Source organism: Panthera onca, chromosome C1 (genome assembly GCF_046562875.1).
Source record: "Panthera onca isolate mPanOnc1 chromosome C1, mPanOnc1 haplotype 2, whole genome shotgun sequence".
Taxonomy (NCBI): domain Eukaryota; kingdom Metazoa; phylum Chordata; class Mammalia; order Carnivora; family Felidae; genus Panthera; species Panthera onca.
Window position 1 is genome coordinate 141,668,241 of NC_138346.1, and position 21,963 is coordinate 141,690,203.

General features: G+C 48.4%; 1 protein-coding gene across 4 annotated transcripts in view; it reads left to right on the forward strand.

The window, feature by feature from the left end:
- The first annotated feature begins 1,561 nt into the window (after window positions 1–1,561).
- The window catches only part of ABCA4 (ATP binding cassette subfamily A member 4), a 131,993-nt gene continuing 111,591 nt past the window's right edge, over window positions 1,562–21,963 (forward strand). For 2 of the 4 annotated variants that reach the window (XM_060626647.3, XM_060626649.3), the window contains exons 1-5: window positions 1,563–1,842; window positions 10,433–10,526; window positions 11,562–11,703; window positions 13,573–13,712; window positions 19,292–19,419. In XM_060626647.3, coding sequence (XP_060482630.3) covers window positions 1,777–1,842; window positions 10,433–10,526; window positions 11,562–11,703; window positions 13,573–13,712; window positions 19,292–19,419 — 570 coding nt within the window. In that variant the 5' untranslated portion in view covers window positions 1,563–1,776. Of the gene's footprint in view, window positions 1,843–10,432; window positions 10,527–11,561; window positions 11,704–13,572; window positions 13,713–19,291; window positions 19,420–21,963 lie in introns of all 4 variants that reach the window. The other 2 variants (XR_009608209.3, XM_060626648.3) reach the window with 2 other exon arrangements.

Consider the following 21,963-nt stretch of genomic DNA (forward strand, 5'->3'; position numbering starts at 1 on the left):
CTGCGAGATCACGACCTGAGCCGAAGTCGGATGCTCAACTGACTAAGCCACCCAGGTGCCCCTAAAGACATTTTTTATGTATTTTGCTATTGTTTAATAATTAAGAAACTATTTTTATTTTTAATCGTTCTCAAAAAAAATGTAAATCCAAATCTAGAAATTAGTTAGTACTGGCATGTAATAGATATTCATTTTATGCTATCCTGAGGACTCAGGGAAACATGCACTACCTCCATTCTCATGATTTCTAACTTTTTCTCCTCCAAAGATATTTTTAAATATGGAACTTTTAGAGATTATTTTTCTAGAGAAATTCCTCTACTCTGTGCCAAATGGTTTTGAAATATTCATCATTTCTCTCTGACGATGAACTATGTGGTATTGCTTCTGCTTTGAAAAACAAAGGAAAAATGTGTTTACAGTTTCACTTTGAGACTCTCTAGAGAGAATTCTTATAACAGTGAATGGTAAATACATTTTAAACAAAAAGTTGGTTCAAAACTAGAAACAAATAGCAATACCCCACTTGATTCATGGGCCACCAAAGTGTTTGGAAAATCAGTTGATAGAATTTTCAGTGTTTTGATCAACTATGAAAGTGGGTTAGTCCCAGCTGATAATGTATCATGACTGGTGTGGTTTGAACCTGCCACGCATCTTCCCACTTGTGAAGCCTTCACGTTGCTCAGCAGGTTTTGAAAAATTGTCAGCCTTTTCCTAATAGATACAGGAACTGACAATATTGATTATTTTGGAGTTCTTTGACTTCCTTAAAAGATACTCATGAAGTCTAGTTCTTCTCTTTTAAACTACTGCAACTCTATTGAGTTTTCTATTTGCGTTGCTGTTGCAATCCTGTGCCTACCCAGGAATTGTATTCAGATACATTCCAATGGGCTGCGGATAAATTCTTTGACCCTTTGTCAGTCTGTCCAGGTCAGATCCCCTTGTTGATTAAGGTAACTCACAATAAATAAATAGGCAGGAACCTTTCTGGCTGCAATTGATAGGAGCCAAATGAGCTAATTTAGGCAAAAGGGGATTTTACTGGAGGGATTGGGGTGTCTTACAGCTAAATAGCCTGAAAGAAAAGCTAGGGAGCAGCTGTGGCCCAAGGACAACTGGAAACAGGGACACGGCTGGGACTCATGCCCTCCGCCTTTCCTCTCTATGCGCTCCCTTCATTCCCTTTTGCTGCAGATCGAATTTCTCCAGCCATGGGGTACACAGCCTCTGGGCTCTGCCGACCCATATGGCTCACCTCTCTGGTGAGCTGAAGGCCCCTTCGTGAAAAGAAAAAAGACACTCCTTTTCCCTGAATGCAGCCCTCTACCAGGGCCCAAGGTTCAGTCAGCACAAACAAGTGAGATTTCAACCCAAACTCAGCTCTTGGCCTGGGCGCCGTTGCCTGGGGTACAAACTGAATCTAGTTCCCCAGCACAGATCTAATTTCTCATAGCCTCTATGTTTTTGTGATGTGTTTATGCTTCCCTTGAAGTCCCCCACCTCCTTTTGCTCAGTGCCCAGCCATTCCTATCTTTAGGTGTCTCTTCCCTTCCTAAGATGGGGGCAACAGAGTGGCAGCCTGCTTTCCTCAACAAAGGGCTTACGTGAATTAAAAGGGATTATGCTTTGAAGGGGGAAACTAGCCTCTAATCACCCAGAGAAGGACACAGTGGCCTGAGACAGAGGTGCTCTGAGCGGTGTTGTATGTCCGTTGCTGTCCCTCCATAAACCGAGGGCTTGGAGTGATCTCCTGTTCGTGTGGCCACCGCCATGGGCTTTGTGAGACAGATCCAGCTTTTGCTCTGGAAGAACTGGACCCTGAGGAAAAGGCAAAAGGTAAGAAGGGCAGTCTGTGGTCTCAAAGTGAGGTGGAGAGCAAAGAAACAGTGGAGAGGGTGAGGTGGGGGTGGGGTGGGGAAGGTGAGAGGTCGGTGGGCTCCTTGCCATTTAGCACGGAAGTAACAGCCGGCTGCTCTGTGAACCTCTCTGACAAGTGTCCTTCATAGGAAGACATGTTTCTTTGTCCAGAGATGGGCCCTTTCCTCCTGCAGCCCAGCACGGCCAATTGTAGTCTTCTTTTGCCCTCCCTGCATGTGAATCCACAGCCTGCCCATCCCTTCCCCCACCCCCTGGTGTTGAAACCTGCCATTCCAGTCCACAAGCCCTTTGAGCATCCATACTCTGCTGTGTGGGAAGATCCTAAGCCCTGAAGAACAGGCTCAAAGGAAAACAACACTCCAAGAGCTTTCCAGACCAATGATACTGTATTTCATTGATTCTATGAGTTACACTGGCTTTTCACACTTTCACATTTCTGACATTGGGTGCAGCGTGCGGTCAACCGGCACCTTAACTGGACACATTTGTTTCCTAGTGTGCAAGAAGTAACATTGCGCCTTACAATTGATGGTGTCTTAGATTCAATGAGATACAACTGCTTATCACCCAGCCCGGATTTTCACTGAGCCCTTTCAGTGAAAGGGGCTGATACGTGGCTGGGCTGGACCAGGGATGTAAAAGAAAAAGACACAGATTATACCCTGGACTCACTTCCAGTCTGGCTGGGGAAACCTGAAGGGTGTTTTGAGACCAAGAGCAATAAAAGGTAGGACAGGTCAGATATCCCCTGAGAAGTATAGGCGAGAGCCACAGGGGATCAGAGGACCCCAAGGGTATACAAGCAAATGCCAACTGGCTTCTAATTTTTTTTCTGGAAAGGGGTGAAGTAAATAGGTAACTATAAAGAAATATGCACTTTGCTATAGCCTTGCAGTCTTGGAAACGTCAAATGACTAAAGATGCTGGAGGAGGAAGGAAGGAGGAAGGACCCAGGGGTGGATAGAGCTGAGATTAGACAGACTAGAGGCAGGCAAGGCAGGGAGACTTTGGAAGGAGGACGGGGAGGAAGAAGAGAATGGATTTGTTCCAAGCCTCGATTTGAGATGGGTATATACAGGCGGGACAGGGTTTTCCTGGGTGTTGGAAAAAATGTTAGGGAAGAAGGGGGCCATCTGGTAGAACATCTGAAGACCTGTGATTGTCTCGGTCAGGGTTCAGTCAGAGAAAATCTGGAATGTAAAAAGGTGTTGGCTAAGTACAAAGCTGCTACCCACGTGGGTGGAAGAGAGCAAGGTATCATAGAGGCAGCAATTGCAGGACACAGCTCCCACCCCCAGTGCTGAGGGAACCAAAGGAAGGACGTGGAATTGGTAGCACTTGGAAACACTGAGAAGATGCTGGCGGAGCTGTAACTCACACCTGTGAGGAAGGGGCACAATGAGGCTGCTCCTGGGGTCCCCTGCCCAGAGGGACCCTGGCTGGTGGGTGGGTTTGGAGCAGAGGGACAATAGCTTAATAACTAGCCCAAAGGGAGCAAGCAGCAAAGGAGACAGTCCAACCATGTGCACAGGTGGTCGGTCCTTTCTGCCGTGTGTGTGGCTTGGATAGGACTTAGGGAGGCTGCAGAGGGAAGCCAAGTTAGGATCCCCTCATATTTGGGAAACACCACTCTCTTCAGGCTGCTTTCCTTTGTCAAAGAAACTCTGATTTTCCAAAGTGTTGAAGTCAGTTGTTGCCCTCAGGAGCCAAGTGCTAACAGTAATCAGAGACTCAGTCCCTGGCTTCCAAGAGCTTCCCTTCCAGAATGAAAATAGACAAAAGTTAAGCAAGATTCACTATTTTTTTTTTTAACGTTTATTTATTATTGAGAGACAGAGAGAGACAGACCATGAACAGGGGAGGGGCAGAGAGAGAGGGAGACATAGAATCTGAAGCGGGCTCCAGGCTCTGAGCTGTCAGCACAGAGCCCGACGTGGGGCTTGAACTCATGAACCTCGAGATCATGACCTGAGCCAAAGTTGGATGCTTAACCGGCTGAGCCACCCAGGTGCCCCAAGACTCACTATTTTTTTAAGTTTATTTATTTATTTATTTATTTTTTTGAGAGAGAGTGCACACTAGTGAGGGAGGGGCAGAGAGAGAGAGGGAGACAGAGAATCACAAGCAGGCTCCTCACTGCCAGAGCAGAGCCTGATGCGGGGCTCGAACACATGAAACATGAGATCGTGACCTGAGCTGCAATGGAGAGTCGGACGCTTAACTGACTGAGCCACCCAGGTGCCCCAAACAAGATTCACTATTAAATCCATTTATTTATTAATGTGTTCCTTGAATCAACCAGTACTTATTAATCAGTAGGCACTGTGCCAGGTGCTGGGTACACAATGGCAAACAAGACAAGCATGGTCTTTGTCCACAAGATGTTCACCATCTGTGAAATGCCAAGGAAAACCCAATCAGCAACTGTTTTCTTTATCTCATTTCCTGAAGAAATTAAGAATATCACTTAATTCTACTCGCAATGTGCTCTTTGTGGCCTTCAGACAATATGCTTGAGGACTTTACCTGCTGAAATGATTCTATTTCTGTGTCAGGCATGCTGCTATTACAGAGAACGACCCTATTTTTAAAGACGGGATTTGGCTCAGAGTCCCTCACAACCTCTGCTCCCTTTCCCTGATGTTGGTGGGTGTCCCCTGTTCGGGGACTCTGTCTTTCTCATGGTGTTCTCCGCAGAGGAACACGTGGCCAGCCTCTCTGTGGTGAGATAGGACCAGCTGGGCTGAGAACCTTGACTGGGGGAATCTCCTAAGACTAGACCCAGTCTGGGCTGACATTCATTTGGTGTCATCCCGATGGCCTGGAATTTGAGATCTCTGCCCGGTATGCCTCCAGCCGACTTCCCAATGTTACCATATTCCAGGAATTTCCAGGATGTCTGAGGAAGATGGGGGCATCTTCCACAGCCCCCTGCAGCCCTGACAGGGGTCTGTGGCTCCTTCCCTAAGCTTTTGGTTCTTCTGGAAGCTTTTGCCTCTACAAATAGTGACTGTAAGGAAAGTACAACACACCTAGCCTGCAACTCAGCTCCCAGGTTTTTACTTGCTCAAACGTCCGTGGTCTTTGGGTGTTTACTATTGTGAGCAACAGCAAAACAGGTATCAAATGTCCCCATTCCTCTTCTCCCAACCCCTGACGGAAGAAGATGAAAATCTTTAGATCCGGGCTTTCCTCCCACCCCTTTTTAAAAATTTTCTTCCTCCGTTAACATGTATCAAGTATTACCAAGTGCCTGGCACTGTAGTGTCACCTCAGCTCCATGGGAGAGATACCACTGGTATCTCCACAGGTACTGATGAGGTTAATGAGGCTTCAGAGGTTAGTGACGGGTGGGACTGGTCCTGGGACTTCAGGACAGGCAGATATGGCCGTGACCCACACTGTGGTCATGGAGACCACAAAGATAGGGTGGCCATCTAATTTATTATCCAAACTGGGGCAGTTCTGAAAGTGAAAGGAGGTACTAGGAGCAATGGCACCAGGGCAATAAATGGACACTAACACTTAACCTGGCAAACTGGGCTGTATGATCACCCTATACATCCAGCACAGCCCAGTGAGTCAGACACAGCCCCTGCTCTCATGGAATTTGGAGCCCGGTGGGAGCTCACACCTGCACAAAATTACCGACAGAATAGTGCGCGCAACAGTGGAGTAGAAGGAAGCATGGGGTGGGAGGTGAGGATGAGCTCCGGGCGCTCAGAAGAGAAATGGGGTTTGGAGAGCGTGAGAGAAGACTTCTCAAGCCTAGCCCTAGAACATGCACTTCCAATGACGAGAGCTCTCCCCACTGCCCCAGACAAATAAACACCCGCCCGTATCTGCTACGGGCCAGGCACTGTGCCAGGTTTATAAAGATCACTGGGTGTGTTTCCTGCCCCTGAGAGCTCCCGGTGCAAGGCCTCCTTGGTGTTCTCCCCTTGTCCCAGCTTCCATGTCAGAGCAGGATATTTGGGGAGGCCTGAGGACTCATGAGAGTAGGGGGGGTTATTATGACCTGGGCACCTGCTAGGCCTGTGGCCTTTGGTTCCAGGCCCAGCAATAGGCAAGGAGAACCTGGCAGGTGCAGGGAGGGTGGGCAGCCCGCTGCAAGCCTGCCCAGGTCCCAGGGTAGATTCATCCAGGCTAAGAATCCTGGCTGGGTTGTTGGTGCAGAAGGGAGAATCAAGCAGTTCATTTCAAGCCTTGGCTACCCACCTTTAAATTGGAAACAGACTAGGAGGGAAGGAAATCTAGCTGGCGGAGATTTAAAACAACAAGCACAATTCTGCCCTTCCTTGCAACCCCTCCTCCCCCATGTAGACTGAGCTATAAAGAGAGGGGGAGGGGAAGAAAAAAAAAAGGAGAGAGAGAGAGAACAAGGAAATACCAGTTAGGGGAAAAAAAAAAATTTCCACCGGCCCCTTCTGAGCCTTGGCTGGGCTTAATTAAAGTTACAGACATGTTTAAAGGGAAAGGGTGGGGGGAGTCAGAGCCGCCTTCAAAACATGTTTTTAATTACGCTGTGGAATTTCTCCCTGGGGTATGCCTGCGCACAGTTGAGCATCAAGGACAAGGATGCCGCTTTGGGGTGGGGATGCTGAGCATGACTGGGGTGGGGACCATGGGGAGAGGTTGTTGTGAGGACCTGCCCATCTGGAAAAGAATTGCCAGTGGTCTTTGTGCAGGAGGGAGTGTGAAATGCGGCCCCTCCAAGACAAACGTCGCAGAGTTAGAACAATAGCACTGACCTCTCAACAGACGTTTTTCATTTACCAAGCTCTACCTGTGCTGGTGGTTCTCAGACCCAGCTGCACAATTGGAATTACCTGAGAAGTGTTAAAAACAAACAAACAAAAACCAACCTGATGTCCGGTGTAATTGATGTGGGGCACAGCCTGAGCTCCCCACCTGATTCCAGCTGGCAGCCACCTGGGACCTGCCTTGAAAGAAGGTGGTCAAGAGGGGGTGGGGGGCAGACAACAGCAGCCCTAACTCCGAGATACGGTGGAGAGGAACACCTGCAGAGCCACACTAGTCCTAGGCCAGGCAAAGAATGAAGGAGGAAAAGGAGAATTCTGATCTGGTCTCCCAGTTGGCGTGGGGGTGGGGGGATGGGGGACTTCAAATCACAATGTCCTGCAAAGACCAGATACTTCAAAAATACAAGGAGTGAGTGAGGAGAGGAGAGAACGTGTGTGACAAACACTGGAAGGGATGTGTGTGTGTGCTAGCTTGGGTTTGGGAATTTTATCCACGGACGGGTAGGCCAGGCTGGCCCATCCCTCCCCTGGTGCAAGCCCCTCTAAGAGATGGAGCAAGGGACAGTGGGTGGTCAGTAACTCAAGAAGCCCATGTTTCCAAACCAGCAAATGAACAGTTCTGAATCCAGAAAGGGAGAAAGAGAGGGGACCTGAATGTGAGTGGAGGGCAGACCTAAGACCTCACAGGTAAAAAGTAAATGAGATCTCTTTGCTCTTTAGCCTTTACAATGTGCTGTGACCTACAGCGTCCCTGTGATCTCTGTGAAAGTGAGGGTCAATAATAAATGATATGTGTCTATTGAATGTTACCTTGTACCCGATTCTGCTCTAGGTGTTTCACATTCACTTCCTCCTCTCATCCACTCTGGGCGGGGGGGGGCGGGGGGAGGCCCTGGTATCAGCCCCCATTTTACAGATGAAGTCCTGAGACATGGAGAGATTGAATGGGTTACCCAAAGTCATACAGCTAATAGGGAGCAGAGCTGGATAAAAACCTCAGTACTGACACTCTCAACTCTTTGTGTATGCTGAAGGACGAAACGGTCTCATTTCACAGATGAGAAAACTGAGATTCAGTGATGAAACAAGCCCCAAAGTGATTCTTATCCCAGATCTTCCCATTCCCAAATGTCTCACATACCAGACTACTCCGGATAGACATTGCTACGTGGAAGGAAGCTGACTGACTTGGAAGAAAGCCAAGGTTGCAAGCAATTGTCTTAAGGGGAAGAATCTGATGTGTGGAATCTGGGCTAGTTGTCTCGCTTCCTTGGTGAAGACACCAGGAACAACTTCCGGTTTCATTGCTCGTACTTGTCACTCACATGGTTATCTTGCCAGACTTGCTTCCCGGTCTTACTCATTGACAGAAGGACCTAGGATAGAAGGCATGGAGCCAGTGTACAGAACATGCCTCGGGGGGTGCAGTTTGTTAAATCTGCAAAGTGTTGGTGACTTGAGCCTCTGTGTCACCTCCACCTCCTCCAGGAACCTCCTGGACCAGTCTCAGCAAAGGTTCGTTCATTCCATACTTATGGGGCACCTATCATGAAGCTGGCCCTGTGTCAGGTGTGGAATCAAAGTAGTGACAAGGATAGACACGGCCCCTGCCCTTAGGAAGCTCGTAACCAGTGAGGGTTCCATTTCCATGAAGGAGTAAGGACTCTGATTTACAATGAGTGATAAGGGGAGTGCAGGGTGCTGTGGGAACAGCTGTGCTGGGGAGGGTGTTAACAGTGAGATAGGGTCCCTGGGGAAGAGGCTCAATACCCTCCTCCTTTGGTTTGCTTGCCCTAGGGGAACTGCCAACATTCCAATGGTTATCCAATGGGGTCAGTCTTTGTAACACTGGATGGGAATTGGCCAATTTCGATGCTTTGCCATCTTATAGAAAAATGTGTACGGGGAGCCCTGAAAAGTGAGTGTCTTAAGGAAAATTTATATCATATATAATAATATTTTGGTGTGTTTCCTCTAACATATCTTCCCTAGACATATTTTGAATAAAACATTGAGTAAAAAGTTATAACCTTGAGGCACCTGGGTGGCTCAATTGGTTGAGCATCTGACTCTTGATTTCGGTTCAGGTCATGATCTCAGGGTTCATGAGACAGAACTCCAAGTCAGGCTCTGGGCTCTGCACAAACCACAGAACCTGCTTGGGATTCTCCTTCTCCCTCTCTCTGTGCCCCCCACCACTTGTGGGCTCATGCACACCCAAGTGCACTCTCTCTCTAAAAATAAACTTAAAAAAATAAGTTCCAACTGCAACCACCTGCCCTATGCATGTTTTGTTTTTTCTTCAATACATTATCCTTTCCCCTGCACTGATTTATGTTACAATTTGCAATAGTTCCATAGCCAGCATACTCTACTAGCAGGAAAGGAACAAATATTCACTGAGTACCTGCTGTGGTGTCTATCACTTTGCTGAGCACTTATGTACATTTCTTTGAAAGGAACGGCAAACGGTCAGGGCACCTGGGTGGCTCAGTTGGTTAAGTGTCCAATTCTTGGTTTCAGCTCAGGTCATGATGTCATGGTTTATGAGTTTGAGCCCTGAGTTGGGCTCCACACGCTGCCAGTGTGGAATCTGCTTGGGACTCTCTCTCTGCCCCTCCCTTGCTCTTTCTTGCTCTCTCATTCTCTCTCTCAAAATAAATAAACTTAAAAAAAAAGAAGAAGAAGAAAGGAATGACAAAGGGTCAAAGACCATGCAAATGACCCCTAGCTGATCTATATATACTTAAGTCTCTATTCTTAGCCATCAGCAAAAGTTCTCCTTCAGATCTTAGGAGTTTCCTTCCTAAGGTCTCTGGAGTGGGGGTTGGGTAGAATTGCTATTCCATTTCCCCAATTCACATGCCCCCTCCTCTTCTTCCCTCCCACAGTCCCACGCCTGCAACAGAATATGGCTGTGCAATGCCACAGAATATGGCTGAAACAACCAGTTGCTTCTTCCTTTGGAGTCAAGTCCTTAAACTCTAATTGAACCTATATTTTAGTAATGGCTTTCAACCATGTGTTGTTAGCAGCAGCCAGAATTGTAAAAACTCACAATAGTATGCCCTGCTTTCTTCCTTTAAGCAACAAGAAATTGTGGAAGGAAAGATGTCGGTAAACAGATTTTTATTGACCTTGCTATGGATCACAGTACTCAGGAGTCATTTGCTCATTCATTCAGTGACCTCATATGCAAGGTCATTCATTGGCGATACACACGAGGTCTAGTGTGCACTAGAAGAAGGCAGGGCAGTGGAGAGATGCAGAAAGAGCACTGGTTCTGGAGACAGGAGGCTGGATTCTGGTTCAGATGTTGTCACTGCTATTCTGACACTACACAGGTCACCTGCCCTCTCTGGGCCTCATCTGCAGAATGAGAGGTTATAATGAAATCTTTGCTACCCGAAGCATTATCATTACCTGGGAGCTTGTTAGACATGTGAGATCCCGGTAGGCCTCTACAGAACAGAGTCTGTATTCACGTGCACAGTGACGTCTGAAAAGTACTGAAGCACCCATCTTGGTCCTTGCTGGAAATCTTTGTTAATGCAGTTTCCTAAAATAGAGGCAGAGCAGAACCCAAATGGACAAAAAGTCTTATTGGTCTAATATGTCAGGATAGAGGTAATGAGGGAGAGGCGACAAAAGGAGGAAGTCCTTTAGGAAATAGACCACAACCAAACCCTATTGCACAGATAGGTGCTGATTTGTGTGTCTTATCTGGGTGTGTTTCCAGTAATGTCTTAGCATCACTCTTCCTTCTTTTTGTTTTGTTTTTCCAGATTCGCTTTGTGGTGGAACTTGTATGGCCTTTATCTTTATTTCTGCTCTTGATCTGGTTAAGGAATGTCAACCCGCTCTACAGCCAACATGAATGTAAGCATAATGGAGGGGGGTAGCTCTGGCCAGCCTGGAGGTCCAATACTTTCGTTTAGGAAAGCCTTGGGGGCTAAGGGTGCCAGATTGGATCTACTTATCATTTCATGCCTACAGTACAAAAAACAGAGATTCATTAGCATCATACAAACTAATATTTTAATCCTACATCTTTGCAAATACTTGTATGTAGTTACTGAAGAATTGTGAAATTAGTTTTTGTTTCTGCCAGTTCTTTTCTTTTTTTTCCTATACTTAAACTCTTACTGGTTTTAAAAGCAGATTATAAATGAGTTTATTTTGGAGACAAGTCTAGGGATATGTTATATACGGTGCTAGAGAAAAATGAGAAGGGATGCTGTACAGCCACATGTAGTCATACATTATTTCTTGGATCCCAGAGGTACCTTGGGACATGGAATGAGCCTGTGAGTGCCTCTTTTATACTATGTCATGGTTTCCAGCCAGGATGACATCTTCTCCCTCTGAGCAGCTGACGTGCAGACCTCAGGAGTAATACAAAGCTTCTCAGTCCTCTATTCTTGTTTTTTACTGTATTGTTCATGAGTTTTAAGCCTCAAGTTCTGGGTCAGTTTCCTGTTCATCAAACTCTTGCTTACACCCCAAGGAGCCCATAACCTGCAACCTTCTTGCATGCTTGGGGTAGGTGCTCATAAGAACATAAGGAATAGATGAACCTCCTTTCCTCCTAAAGTGTCAGCAACACTGTGGAGCCATCTTGAGCTAACATCCCTCCACCATCCCTCCTCTGTTCCCCTCCACACTTCCCTCCGTACCTCTACTAGAACATTTGTCTGTCTCCCCACTACACTGGGAGCTTGAGAGGAGAGAGCCTGTCTCTGGTACTCAGCATAGGGCCTGACATCTATTAGAGGCTCCTGCTTCTTAAATGTTGACGAATGAAGGAAAACACCAGAGGGGCCAGGATCCTTCCTGCAGAGGCCCCAGCAACTAGAACCAGCATCCTGTGTGATTCCCAAGACTAACTCCTTGTCTTCATTTCCTGTCCTCAAGGCCATTTTCCCAACAAGGCGATGCCCTCAGCAGGAATGTTGCCGTGGCTTCAGGGGATGTTCTGCAATGTGAACAATCCTTGTTTTCAAAGTCCCACCCCGGGAGAATCTCCTGGAATTGTGTCAAACTATAACGACTCCATGTAAGTGTTGAGATTCCCCCGAATCTTGAGAGCACTGGTTCTTAACCTGAGGAGCTAACAACCCTTCTGAGAAACCGATGAAAACCCCCATCCCCCAAAATGGACACACACATAAAATATTACATTGTGCATATGATTTGGGGGGAGTCGTGGACTCCAGGCTAATGACCTCTCATCTGGGGTCTAATTTCAAGTCAAATCACATAGAAAGAGAATCTGCCTTTGGAATTCCCTTTCAGAGCAGGAGGTGGGAGAACATAATGTGAGCATGTCCTATGGACAGAGGCTCAGGAATGCTCACAGGGTTGTCCTTTACCCACTGAGCTGATCTTCAACTTACATCTGAAGGACACCAACAAGGGGTTGTTGGGAAGTGGGCTTCACTATACTTGTATAACAACACAGGTCAGATGGAAAAGGATATTTGGTTACTCCGGTTGTTTTCCTTAGAGGAGCTCCAGATATAATTCCTCTAGGACAAACCTGTATTTTGACTCAAGAAAAGGAGCACTTGGCAAGTCAGCCCAATGCTCAGAGGTAGCCTTCCCCATTGGGAACAAACGATGGCTGTTTTTGCCCTACAATGGCAGAGTAGAGTAATTGCAACAGAGACTTACGGCCTGTTAGCCTATAATATGTATCTGTTCGCTAATCCCTGGAATATAGGAAGATACAAGAGGGAACATCTGTTTTCCTAAGAATGTCAGGGAGGTGACATTTTAGTTGGGCTCACGTGGTTGCAAACACCACCTGGAGATTTTAACTTGTAATCTACAACTTCAGCTTGAGTCTCCCTGAGGTACGTGAGAGGAAACACCCACCCAACCATAGAGATCCCATGGGGTTATATGGTGGGATCAGAAGAGTTTTGGAGATGCCTCAGTGGAGGCTAGATGGAGCTTTGGTGGACTGGCACTAGAGGTGTCTATAATCTGAGGGAGTTGGGGAAGAAGGGCTTCAGACTCCAGCTGTACTTGGCATTTGAACCAGGAAATATAGGTTTCACATTTCACACACTTGTTGCAGGTGAAATATTGACTTATTCAAGGTTATTTTACTTGCAAGGCACAGAAGCCCATTCAAGCAAGCTGAAGCTCTAGAGACAAATATATGATTTGGACACTAGACCTCCTTGCAAAGTCAAGGGAAGCCAAGCAGGCCTCAGGACAAGAACTGGACGGCTGGGGACCAGCTCTCTTCTGTCTGGGCCTACAGGGTTCAGCCCTCTGGCCCTCTCTGGGCATCTACTACATTCACCTCTCTCCATGGACCAATGTCCCTGCTTCTCAAAGCCCAGGCTGGCTCTGGTTGTCTAGTTCAGAGCACCTTGCCCCGGCCAATCATAAGAGCATCCTTGACTACCATTCAAATTCCTGGGAACATAGCTGATTGGTTCAGCTTCATTTTGTTGTCCAGTTAGCCATGGGAGAGGGTGTGTGTGTGTGTGCGCACGCGCATGTACACATGCAGGGAGGAATTGGAGATTTAGCATGGCTGTCCCTGCCTATGAATGGCTGGAAGGGCAGGTGTCAGAGAAGTGGCAATGGTTGGAAAGAACTTCCAGTAATATCTTCTAATGTCATCCTGCTTAAGGCTTCTCTGGACAGAAGACACACAGAGCATGGGGTTGAGAGGTGACCCAGCCCTGCCAAAACTAGAAAACGAAACAAATTGCTCACCAGCTCTATTAGCCTATATGTACAACAAAGTTCAAATGTCCTTTTCTCCTTTGACCTTCACAGTATGATAAGGATACATAATGTAGTAGCTGGGTCAAGCATGTGGTATCTTAAAGAATAGCAAGAGTGTTATTATTATTATGAAAGTGACAACGATATCTTTCCTGATGAAGCTTTGTCTTTCTTACAGCTTGGCACGAGTGTTTCGAGATTTTCAAGAACTCCTTATGGATGCACCAGAGAGCCAGCACCTTGGCCATGTTTGGAAAGAACTTCAAACTTTTTCCCAACTCATGGACACCCTCCGGACTCACCCTGAGAGAGTTGCAGGTGTGCTGCTCTTGCGTGTTCTCAACCATCACTTGCCTCATCCATCAGGGAGACAGAAGGCACAGGAAAGAGCAGGGAGATTTGATGGGAAAAGGTACTAGAGGAGGCAGGAAGGAATGGATATAGAGGTGGCATGAAGTTCACCTTGGGGAGGACTCCTCTTTCCATCAGCTTCGAAGTTAGGAAATTGAAGAGGGCAGGAAAGTTCTCATTCCAGGTAAGTCTAGAGACAGAAAGGAAAATGCCAAGAGAGGTTGTACTCTGGGAAGTATGAAGCTAGATTAGATGTGGAAGCAGGAAGAAAGAGGTAAAAGGAAAGGTGTGGAACTGTTTTCATAGAGCACTAGAGAGCAAGCTAGCCAAAGATGTGTGGAAGCAATGCCAAGTAAGGGGCCAGGGAGGTCAGAGTGCATATGTGTATTGTGGCATAAATATATACGATCATTCCATTTCTTCCAGGGATATTCAGCATCCCAGACCCTGAGGCAGAGCAGGTGCATAGGTGGGTGATACAGCCCTGGGGGGATACAGGGAGGTGCTGCAGAAAGTCCAGGAGGCAAGCGGTTGAGGGCAGTGACTGGAAGACATGCATCGGGTCCAGGCTGTATAAGGATGGATGATGGGATGCCAGAAGTGCTGAAATGGCCGGGAGGAAATGGGGGTACAAAGGAATAGAGGTCTCCTGAAGTTCCATGATCCTGTTTAAGGACTGGGGAACTGAGCAGGATGGAAGGCTTGGTGACTTCAAAGAGTGATCTATGTGGATTCAGGATTTCCACAGCAGGCGGGAGCAATGAGAACGAGCCCCTGGGGGTGGCCACGGTGGCTGAAGTAGAGCAGAGGCGAAGGTAGGCGATGGGGAGGTTGAGGGAAAGAGAGGCCAGGCCATTGGGTCACTGAGTTTGTGCGGGCGAATAGAGGAGCCGGGCATCAGGGTAGGAGAGCCACCTGGGCTCAGAAACAGTGAGAGCTGGATATGGCAGAGGCCTGAGCACCAGCTGGAACCCTATCCCCCTTCCCACCTGCCCCCAGGAGAGCAAATGAGCATCAGGGAGGGAGCAAGCCTTGACAGAAATCCAGTCTTTACAGTCCTGCAGGCAGAGAAAAGGCTGCCAGTGAGGGAACTATTAAGGGATGTGGCTCAGAGGCTGGGACGGAAGAGGTTTGGAGATGCTGGATCATCCTATGTTCCTGGGATAGGGATGGGGGGCAGTGACTCTCGGGATGACCTTAGAGGATGACAGGGACAAGCAAGGGTCTACCAAGGGGATAGGAGGGGCTGGATAGAACAGCTCCTGCTCAGGGTTCCAAACAAGACAAGCGGGAGAATGGCACACATCAGCCCTCTGGGGCTCCTCACCCATGCAGCTCGACACACAGATCAGAGTGGGTGGTCACCCCGAGGGCTCCCAGGACTGAGAGAACAGTGACCATAACCTGGGGAGGATGGTGGAGGGAAGCAGGCAGGCTTCCAGAGCTCAGGACAGTCAGGAGGGGAAAGTTCTTTTAGGAGAATTCCCACCGGGCCACCTTCTCCTTCCTCTGCCTATTGGAGCAATGAAGGACAGGGGCATGTTCAGATGGCATGTTAAGATTACTTCATTACATTTTAATTCTTTCAAAAATAGTGACATATGTTCTTTGTGTAGTAACTTTCTACAAACCAGATTATAAACACTACCTTCTTTGCTGCTCTGGATAGAAGAGTTTACTTAGCTCAAGCTAAGTAAGGTGTGAGTAAAATCAACATTTTAATGGTAAGAAAAAAAGGGGGAGAGGCAGCAACCAGAGAACACTTTTGCCCAGGATTAAAGAAGCAGATGAGAACATGGCTGTCCAACCGCTCGAGTGATTGTCCACCCCATTCATCCAGTGGGATCTGGAAGGAGGCAGACATTTCGTTTCGGTATCTGATTGTCAGATGGAGTCCAGCTGGGAGGAAATGTAAAGGAAGTCATTTCAAACCACAATTTCTCTGTGGTCTTTACAGTGTGTACATGAGAACCAAAGTCACTACTTGCTAACCCCAACACGGGCCTACTTTTGAGTTGGCATACAGGTGGTTCCTTCTGCAGGCCTCCAGGCTGTGAGGGAAATTCTCTAATTGAGAGCAGTTTTGGCGGTCTGGGGAGACAGGGTCAGCCAAGGCTGCCCAAAGGAATTTGGGGGCTGGAAGCAAAGATTTCGCGGAACCCCTGACCTTGGTGGCCGTGAGAGGGGACCATCCCCAAAGTCTCTGAAGGAATTCTAGGCCAGGGACTGGGGTCCACCATCAGCATGGCAGACTACTTTAGGGTCCATTCTAGGGTCACTTGGGGACCTTGCTCACTGTGAACATTTGTCCTCAACCCAAAGCTCCATTGGAGGGTAAAGCCTTTGAGAGCAAGGTGGGCGGCTGTCGTTGGTATGTGCTTTTGCCTGTCAGTTCCCAGTCACCTGGGAAAGTATGCCGATGGTTGACCCAGGCGGCCTTTTCTTTTCCTAGCAAACCTGTAGTGCAGCATTCTCAGCAGGGGAGGATTAATGGTAAAACACCAGACATGAAGCCCCCTCCCCTCTCACCCCCAAGCAAGTTCTGTGGTCTCTCAATCATCTTCAAACACCTTCTTCCCATGAGCCCTACACATTCTCCTTGCTTCTCTCCCACCCCAACCCTCAGCTCCCCTCAGCTCCATGGGCCTCAGCATCCCCCTCCCCCAGCCTCTTCCCAGGGAAGAGAACAAGAAGAACCACATTTTAAACAAAATTTATTTTTCTTTCCTCAGGCCCCCAGTTCACATTTCTCCCTCAGGAGTCTGGTAGAGCTTCTGTCTGGTATCAGCCACCTCTTACATTTTGGGCCCCACACTCTCCCTACAGGGTGGCCCCCACCCCTCTGCAGGTGTGTGGAACCAGCACACTCCTGCCCCTTCTCCCTGGGGCCACAGCAACCCAGTCACCTGGGGTGGGGGGGAATGGCTACCCTCTCCAAGCAAGATATTTGTATGTAAGTTCAGGTGAGTTAGTTAAAGAATAACGAATTGATCAACAGTCTGATGGGGTCCCTAATCTCAGGTCCCGACAATAGGTATTTATTGGGTGCCTCCTGTCACTCCACAGGCATTTATCGAGGCCCTAATTCCATGTCAGGCTCTCATGCTGGGTGTCAGAGAGAGGTGACTTCAAGGGCTTACAGCTGTGTGCCCAGCACTGCTAGGTATGATGAGGGGTATCATGAAAGCAGGGTCTATAGTCCTCTACTCTCCAGAGATGTGTGTGTGTGTGTGTGTGTGTGTGTGTGTTGGGGGTGTCACTAAGCCAGTCTATGACATAATGCTATAGGTGAAGAAGTGATTGGGAGAAAGAACAACTGAGGTGGGGTTCAGGGGAAGGAAGAAAGGAAGCAGAGTTTGGAAGACGACATGACTCACCTTAGCAGGGAAAGGGGAAGGCAAGAATAAAATAGAGCAGCACTTTTCAGACCCCTCCTGCTCCCAGAAGGGTTCCCTCTTGTATTCCAGTTCCCCTGAAGCCTTTGGGCTTTCCCTATGGGGAAGGTGGGGAGACTGGACTCCCTGGTGGCACAACGTCTGAGAGGCTGCTGTGGAGGGGAGTCTTGGGGCCGGGTGCCCCTGACCCAGTTGCATGGGCAGGCCCGTGGTGTTGTCCCACCCTCTTTTAAGAGGCAATCAGCAGCAACCTCAATCTGGACGAGCCCCGCAGGGAGAGGACCGACCTGAAAAACGGAAGTGAAGGCTGTCAAGCACTCAGCAGGGCAGGCCTCTAGGTCGCCTGGTGAGGAGAGAATGTGGGGGGTGGGAGAGGATGGGGTGCTGTGGTGTTAGAACCAGGAAGGAGCAGGGACATTTGATAAGTAAAGTTAGTTAAAGAAGCACTAAGAGATAAGTTGTCAACCAGGCTCCCAGGGGAGCTGGGATATAGACAGAGGCATTTTCATGTAACACAGATGCTTTCCCTTGATGTTGAAATGATTTCATAAATATCTGGGCCTATAGCCTTCTTTGGTGGCCAGGGCCTCACGAACTGTGGCAGTGGCCTGCTTGAAGCTGAGTGTTGGCCCTGGAAGCAGGCAGTGGAGGTGGGTACCCTGGGTGTGAATCCCCCGGGAGGTGTCAGAATAATAACAACACATTCAGAACAAGCACTTATCCAGGGTTCACTGTTTTCGGGCCTGGGAGTTAGCCACTTCACAGTCCTTACCCCGAGTCACCCTCACAATAACCCTGTGAGTTGTGGCAAGTACAGACGCAAGGGTTCAATCACTTGCTGCAGGGTCACCTTAACTGTTAGGAGTCCTTTATGCCTCCTGATAAAACATTTCTGCTTCTGGAGAGCCTGGGTAACTCAGTTGGTTAAGCATCTGCCCAGTTGTACGGGCAGGCCCTTGGGGTTGACCCACCCTCAGGTCATAATCTCGTAGTTTGTGAGTTCAAGCCCCATGTTGGGCTCTGTGCTGACAGCTCAGAGCCTGGAGCCAGCTTCTTTTTTTTTTTTTTTATAATTTTTTTTAATGTTTATTTATTTTTGAAGGATCGAGAGACAGAGAGTGAGCAGGGAAGGGGCAGAGAGAGAGGGAGACACAGAATCCGAATCTGTCAGCACAGAGCCTGATGCGGGGCTTGAACTCACGATCCGTGAGATCACCACCTGAGCTGAAGTGGTGGCTTAGCCCACCGAGCCACCCAAGCGCCCCCTGGAGCCAACTTCTGATTCTGTGTCTCCCTCTCTCTGCCCCTCCACTGCTCACGCTGTCTCTCTCTCTCAAAAATAAATAAACATTAAAAAAAAATTTGTTTTTAATTTCTGCTTCTAGTATGTTTTGAGTGAAGTCAGAGAGAATGTGACTGGGGCCGATCAGAGCATGAAATTACAAGTCCAGGCTATTGGCCATCTCCTCTTTCCCACTTGAAGTTTTTCTTGCCTCACACAGCCCCACCTCTCCTTGCCCATGTCAACACCCTAAGCTGAGAGCCTTAGCTGAGATGGCAGAAATGCCAGGAAGGGTCCTCTACCCTGTGACAACACAGTGTGGACACAGCATGTATGTCCTCTGACCCTAGATTAGGTTTTTTTCAACCTTAACACTAATGACATTTTGGACCAGATGGTTCCTCAGTTTGTAGTGAGGAGGGAAGTTATCCTGTCTACTGTGGAATGTGACCAGCATCCCTGGCCTTTACCCAATAGCACCTCCCCAGACAAAAATGTCTCCAGACGTTGCCAAATATTTCCAGGGGCGACAAAATTGCCCCACTTTAGCTCCTCACCCCCATCCGGTAGAGAGTCACTGTTACAGACCAACTCCACCAGGCATCTGATGACCCCTCCCCTGCCCTGAGCTAACTTTTTCCACCTTCTGTGCCTTCTCACTAAGTTTTGCCAGGCTGCGTCAGCAGTAAATGCTGTGACTGTGTTGGTGACAGCCTACTGGCAGGAGCCCTGACCTCCAAGCTCCGAGGGAACCCAAGAACGGAGTCTTCTGCTGAGAGCCAATTAGAAATGTTTCCAATCAGTTCTACATGTTTTTCCTTTTTTGACTCCTTCCCCATTTGTCACCCTGTTCTTTCATTCATATGCAGGAAGAGGGATACGAATTCGGGATGTCCTAAAAGATGAAGAAACACTGACGCTATTTCTCATGAAAAATATTGGCCTGTCTGACTCAGTCGTCTACCTTCTGGTCAACTCCCAAGTTCGTCCTGAGCAGGTGGGTGGATGTCACTGGTCCCTGGAGTGGAAAGGTGAGCCCTGAGCCTGAGAAAAACAGGGGAGACCTTGCATTATTTTTCCTTCTTGCTTTCACATTCAGAATCCATGCTTTGTTCCAAATATTCAGAAAAATACCTGGGGGTCACTTGAGATAATGGGCCTTCCCATCATAGGATTCTGAAGCAGGCCAAATCCTGGAAACACTTCAAACAGCTCAGATTTTTATAGCTGGAAAGAACCTTAGAGATCACGTAGCTCAGACTCCTCTTATATTTGAGGAAACTGGGGTTTCTTCATGTATTCATCAAATACTTAGGGACATTTTAGGTACCAGACTACAGTGTGAACAATACAGGCAAGCCCCTGCCTCTGGGAGCTTACATTCCAGTGGGAACAACAAGTAATAATCAAATAAGCGCTTCCAGGTTAAGATAGGTGCTGGGAAGAAAACGTGACAGAGTTGGGAGTTCGGGAGGAGCTGGGAGGCATGGGGTGGGGGCCTACTGAAATGAGACAGTCAGGGAGAGCCTTTCTGCCGAGGTGGTATCTGAGTAGACCTGCCTGAACAGAAGGCAGCCATGGAAATAACTGGAAGAGGAGAGTTCGGTGCGAAAACAGGCCACGCATGCGGTGTCTGAGTGTGCTGAGCTAACCTGCCCGGGTGGCAGACCTCTGATTTCCTGCATGTTTTCTTCTCGGTGCCAGGCAATCCGCATTGCACATTCTGACCTAATCCCCCCAGAATCTATTTCATGCACCTTCATAATCTCCTATAGGCATTCACAGTGTGTTCACCACTAACACAAGACTTTCTCATCTGTGAAAGTCTGGGCCTCACAGCCTCCTGCCCAGCCTCCTGGGCCTGTGGGTTCCTGGCGTGATGAACACAGTGAGAATGTAAGATAAGCAGTGGCCCCATAGTGCAGACGCCCCTCCTGCCTTTCCTGGCCAGGTCTGCACCTCCTCCAGACCCCAGGGAAGACTGAGACATAAACAGAGAATTTCAGAGCCGGTGTCAGTCCTGAGATAAAGTCTGAACCCAGAGGAGGGAGGGGGATCCCACCCGCCTGGGCAGGGCTGGCTCCGTGGAAAGGGGTTTTCAAGCTGGTTCCCTGCACAGCAGTAAAGAAGCCCATACCTGCTTTTCTGGCTTCTCAGGCCCTGAGGTTTTCCCTGAAACTTCCTGAGGGGAACAGAGGGTCAGCCTTGAGGTGGTCCATCAGGGCCCTTGGGACTCAGTGCCCACAGCACCCAGGCCTTGTCCCTTGAAGTCAGGCCTGGTGGCCCTGCTCTGCTCTCCCTCCCACCCCCACCTGAGGGGGTGGTGGCTGCAGCATTGATGGCTCATTCTCCCCTTTGCTTTCTCTTAGCTCATAAAACTTAAGTCCTGGAAATGCCTGTGATGACTTCCAGTTGGTAATAAAAGGGAGATGGAGATAAGGGCAGGAATTTAGGGGAAATTTCTTTCCAGTTCCTCACTGGCGTGACATTTGGATCTCTAGTTGCTGTGCTGCTGGCATCAGAGCTGAGCCTCTCACGTGGGGAGAAGGGGCCAGAGTCACTGGCTATTATTTAGGCTGCTTGCTCTGATTAGCTGGTCCTTCCCTGATCAGCAAACGTGAGAGCTTGAGTCGGGAACCCCAAACTCCTGCTGCTTGCAGATGCCAGTGCTGTTGTCCCATCTCTCTCTGGGCCAATCCTGTTGTCCCAGCTCTCTCTGGGCCCCCCCATGCCCTCCCTGCTTCTCAGCCTGGTTGTGGGCTACACCTGCCTCCTGATCTCTAACTCAGTCTCCATCCAGCTGTGCAACTCCTTCCCAGCACCGTGCACCAGAGCTTTCCCCTATGGCAGCAGTGTTCTCTCTCTGTGCTGTCCAATATGGTAGCCACTAGCCGGATGCGGCTGGTAGCACTCAAGACAGGGCTAGTGCAGCTGAGGAACTGAATTTTAAATGTGATTTAATGTAGATCACTTTAAACTCATTATTATTATTTTCTCAATGTTTATTTTTGGGAGAGTGAGAGAGAGGGACAGAGTGAAAGCGGGGGGAGGGGCAGAGAGAGAGGGAGACATAGAATCCCGACGCGGGATTCGAACTCATGAACCGTGAGATCCTGACCTGAGCGGAAAATCAGAGGCTTAACTGACTGAGCCACCAGGTGCCCCGTGATTACTTTAAATTTAAAAAACCGTGTGTGGCTTACAGCTCTCTGATCGGTCATTCTCAGCAAACATGGGATTTTGTTCTTCACCATCAGGACTGGATGCCCCTCCTCGTCCTCTCTGCCTGGCATCCAAGCAGGTCTCCCTCCATCTAGGAAATTGTTAGACGATGAGAGTGGAATAGTTGTCTGGCTTGTCCCTCACCCCGCTCCCACACCCAGCTCTGTAAACTCCTGGACTTGCTTCAAGGTCCAGCTCAAGTGTTGCCTCCCCAATGAAATCATTCATAATCCCTCCTTTCTTTGTCTTGCCCCCTCCCTCTTCCCTACTCAACAAGGAGCAAAGAGGTAGTGATAAAGCACAAGCTCTCGGTTCAAAT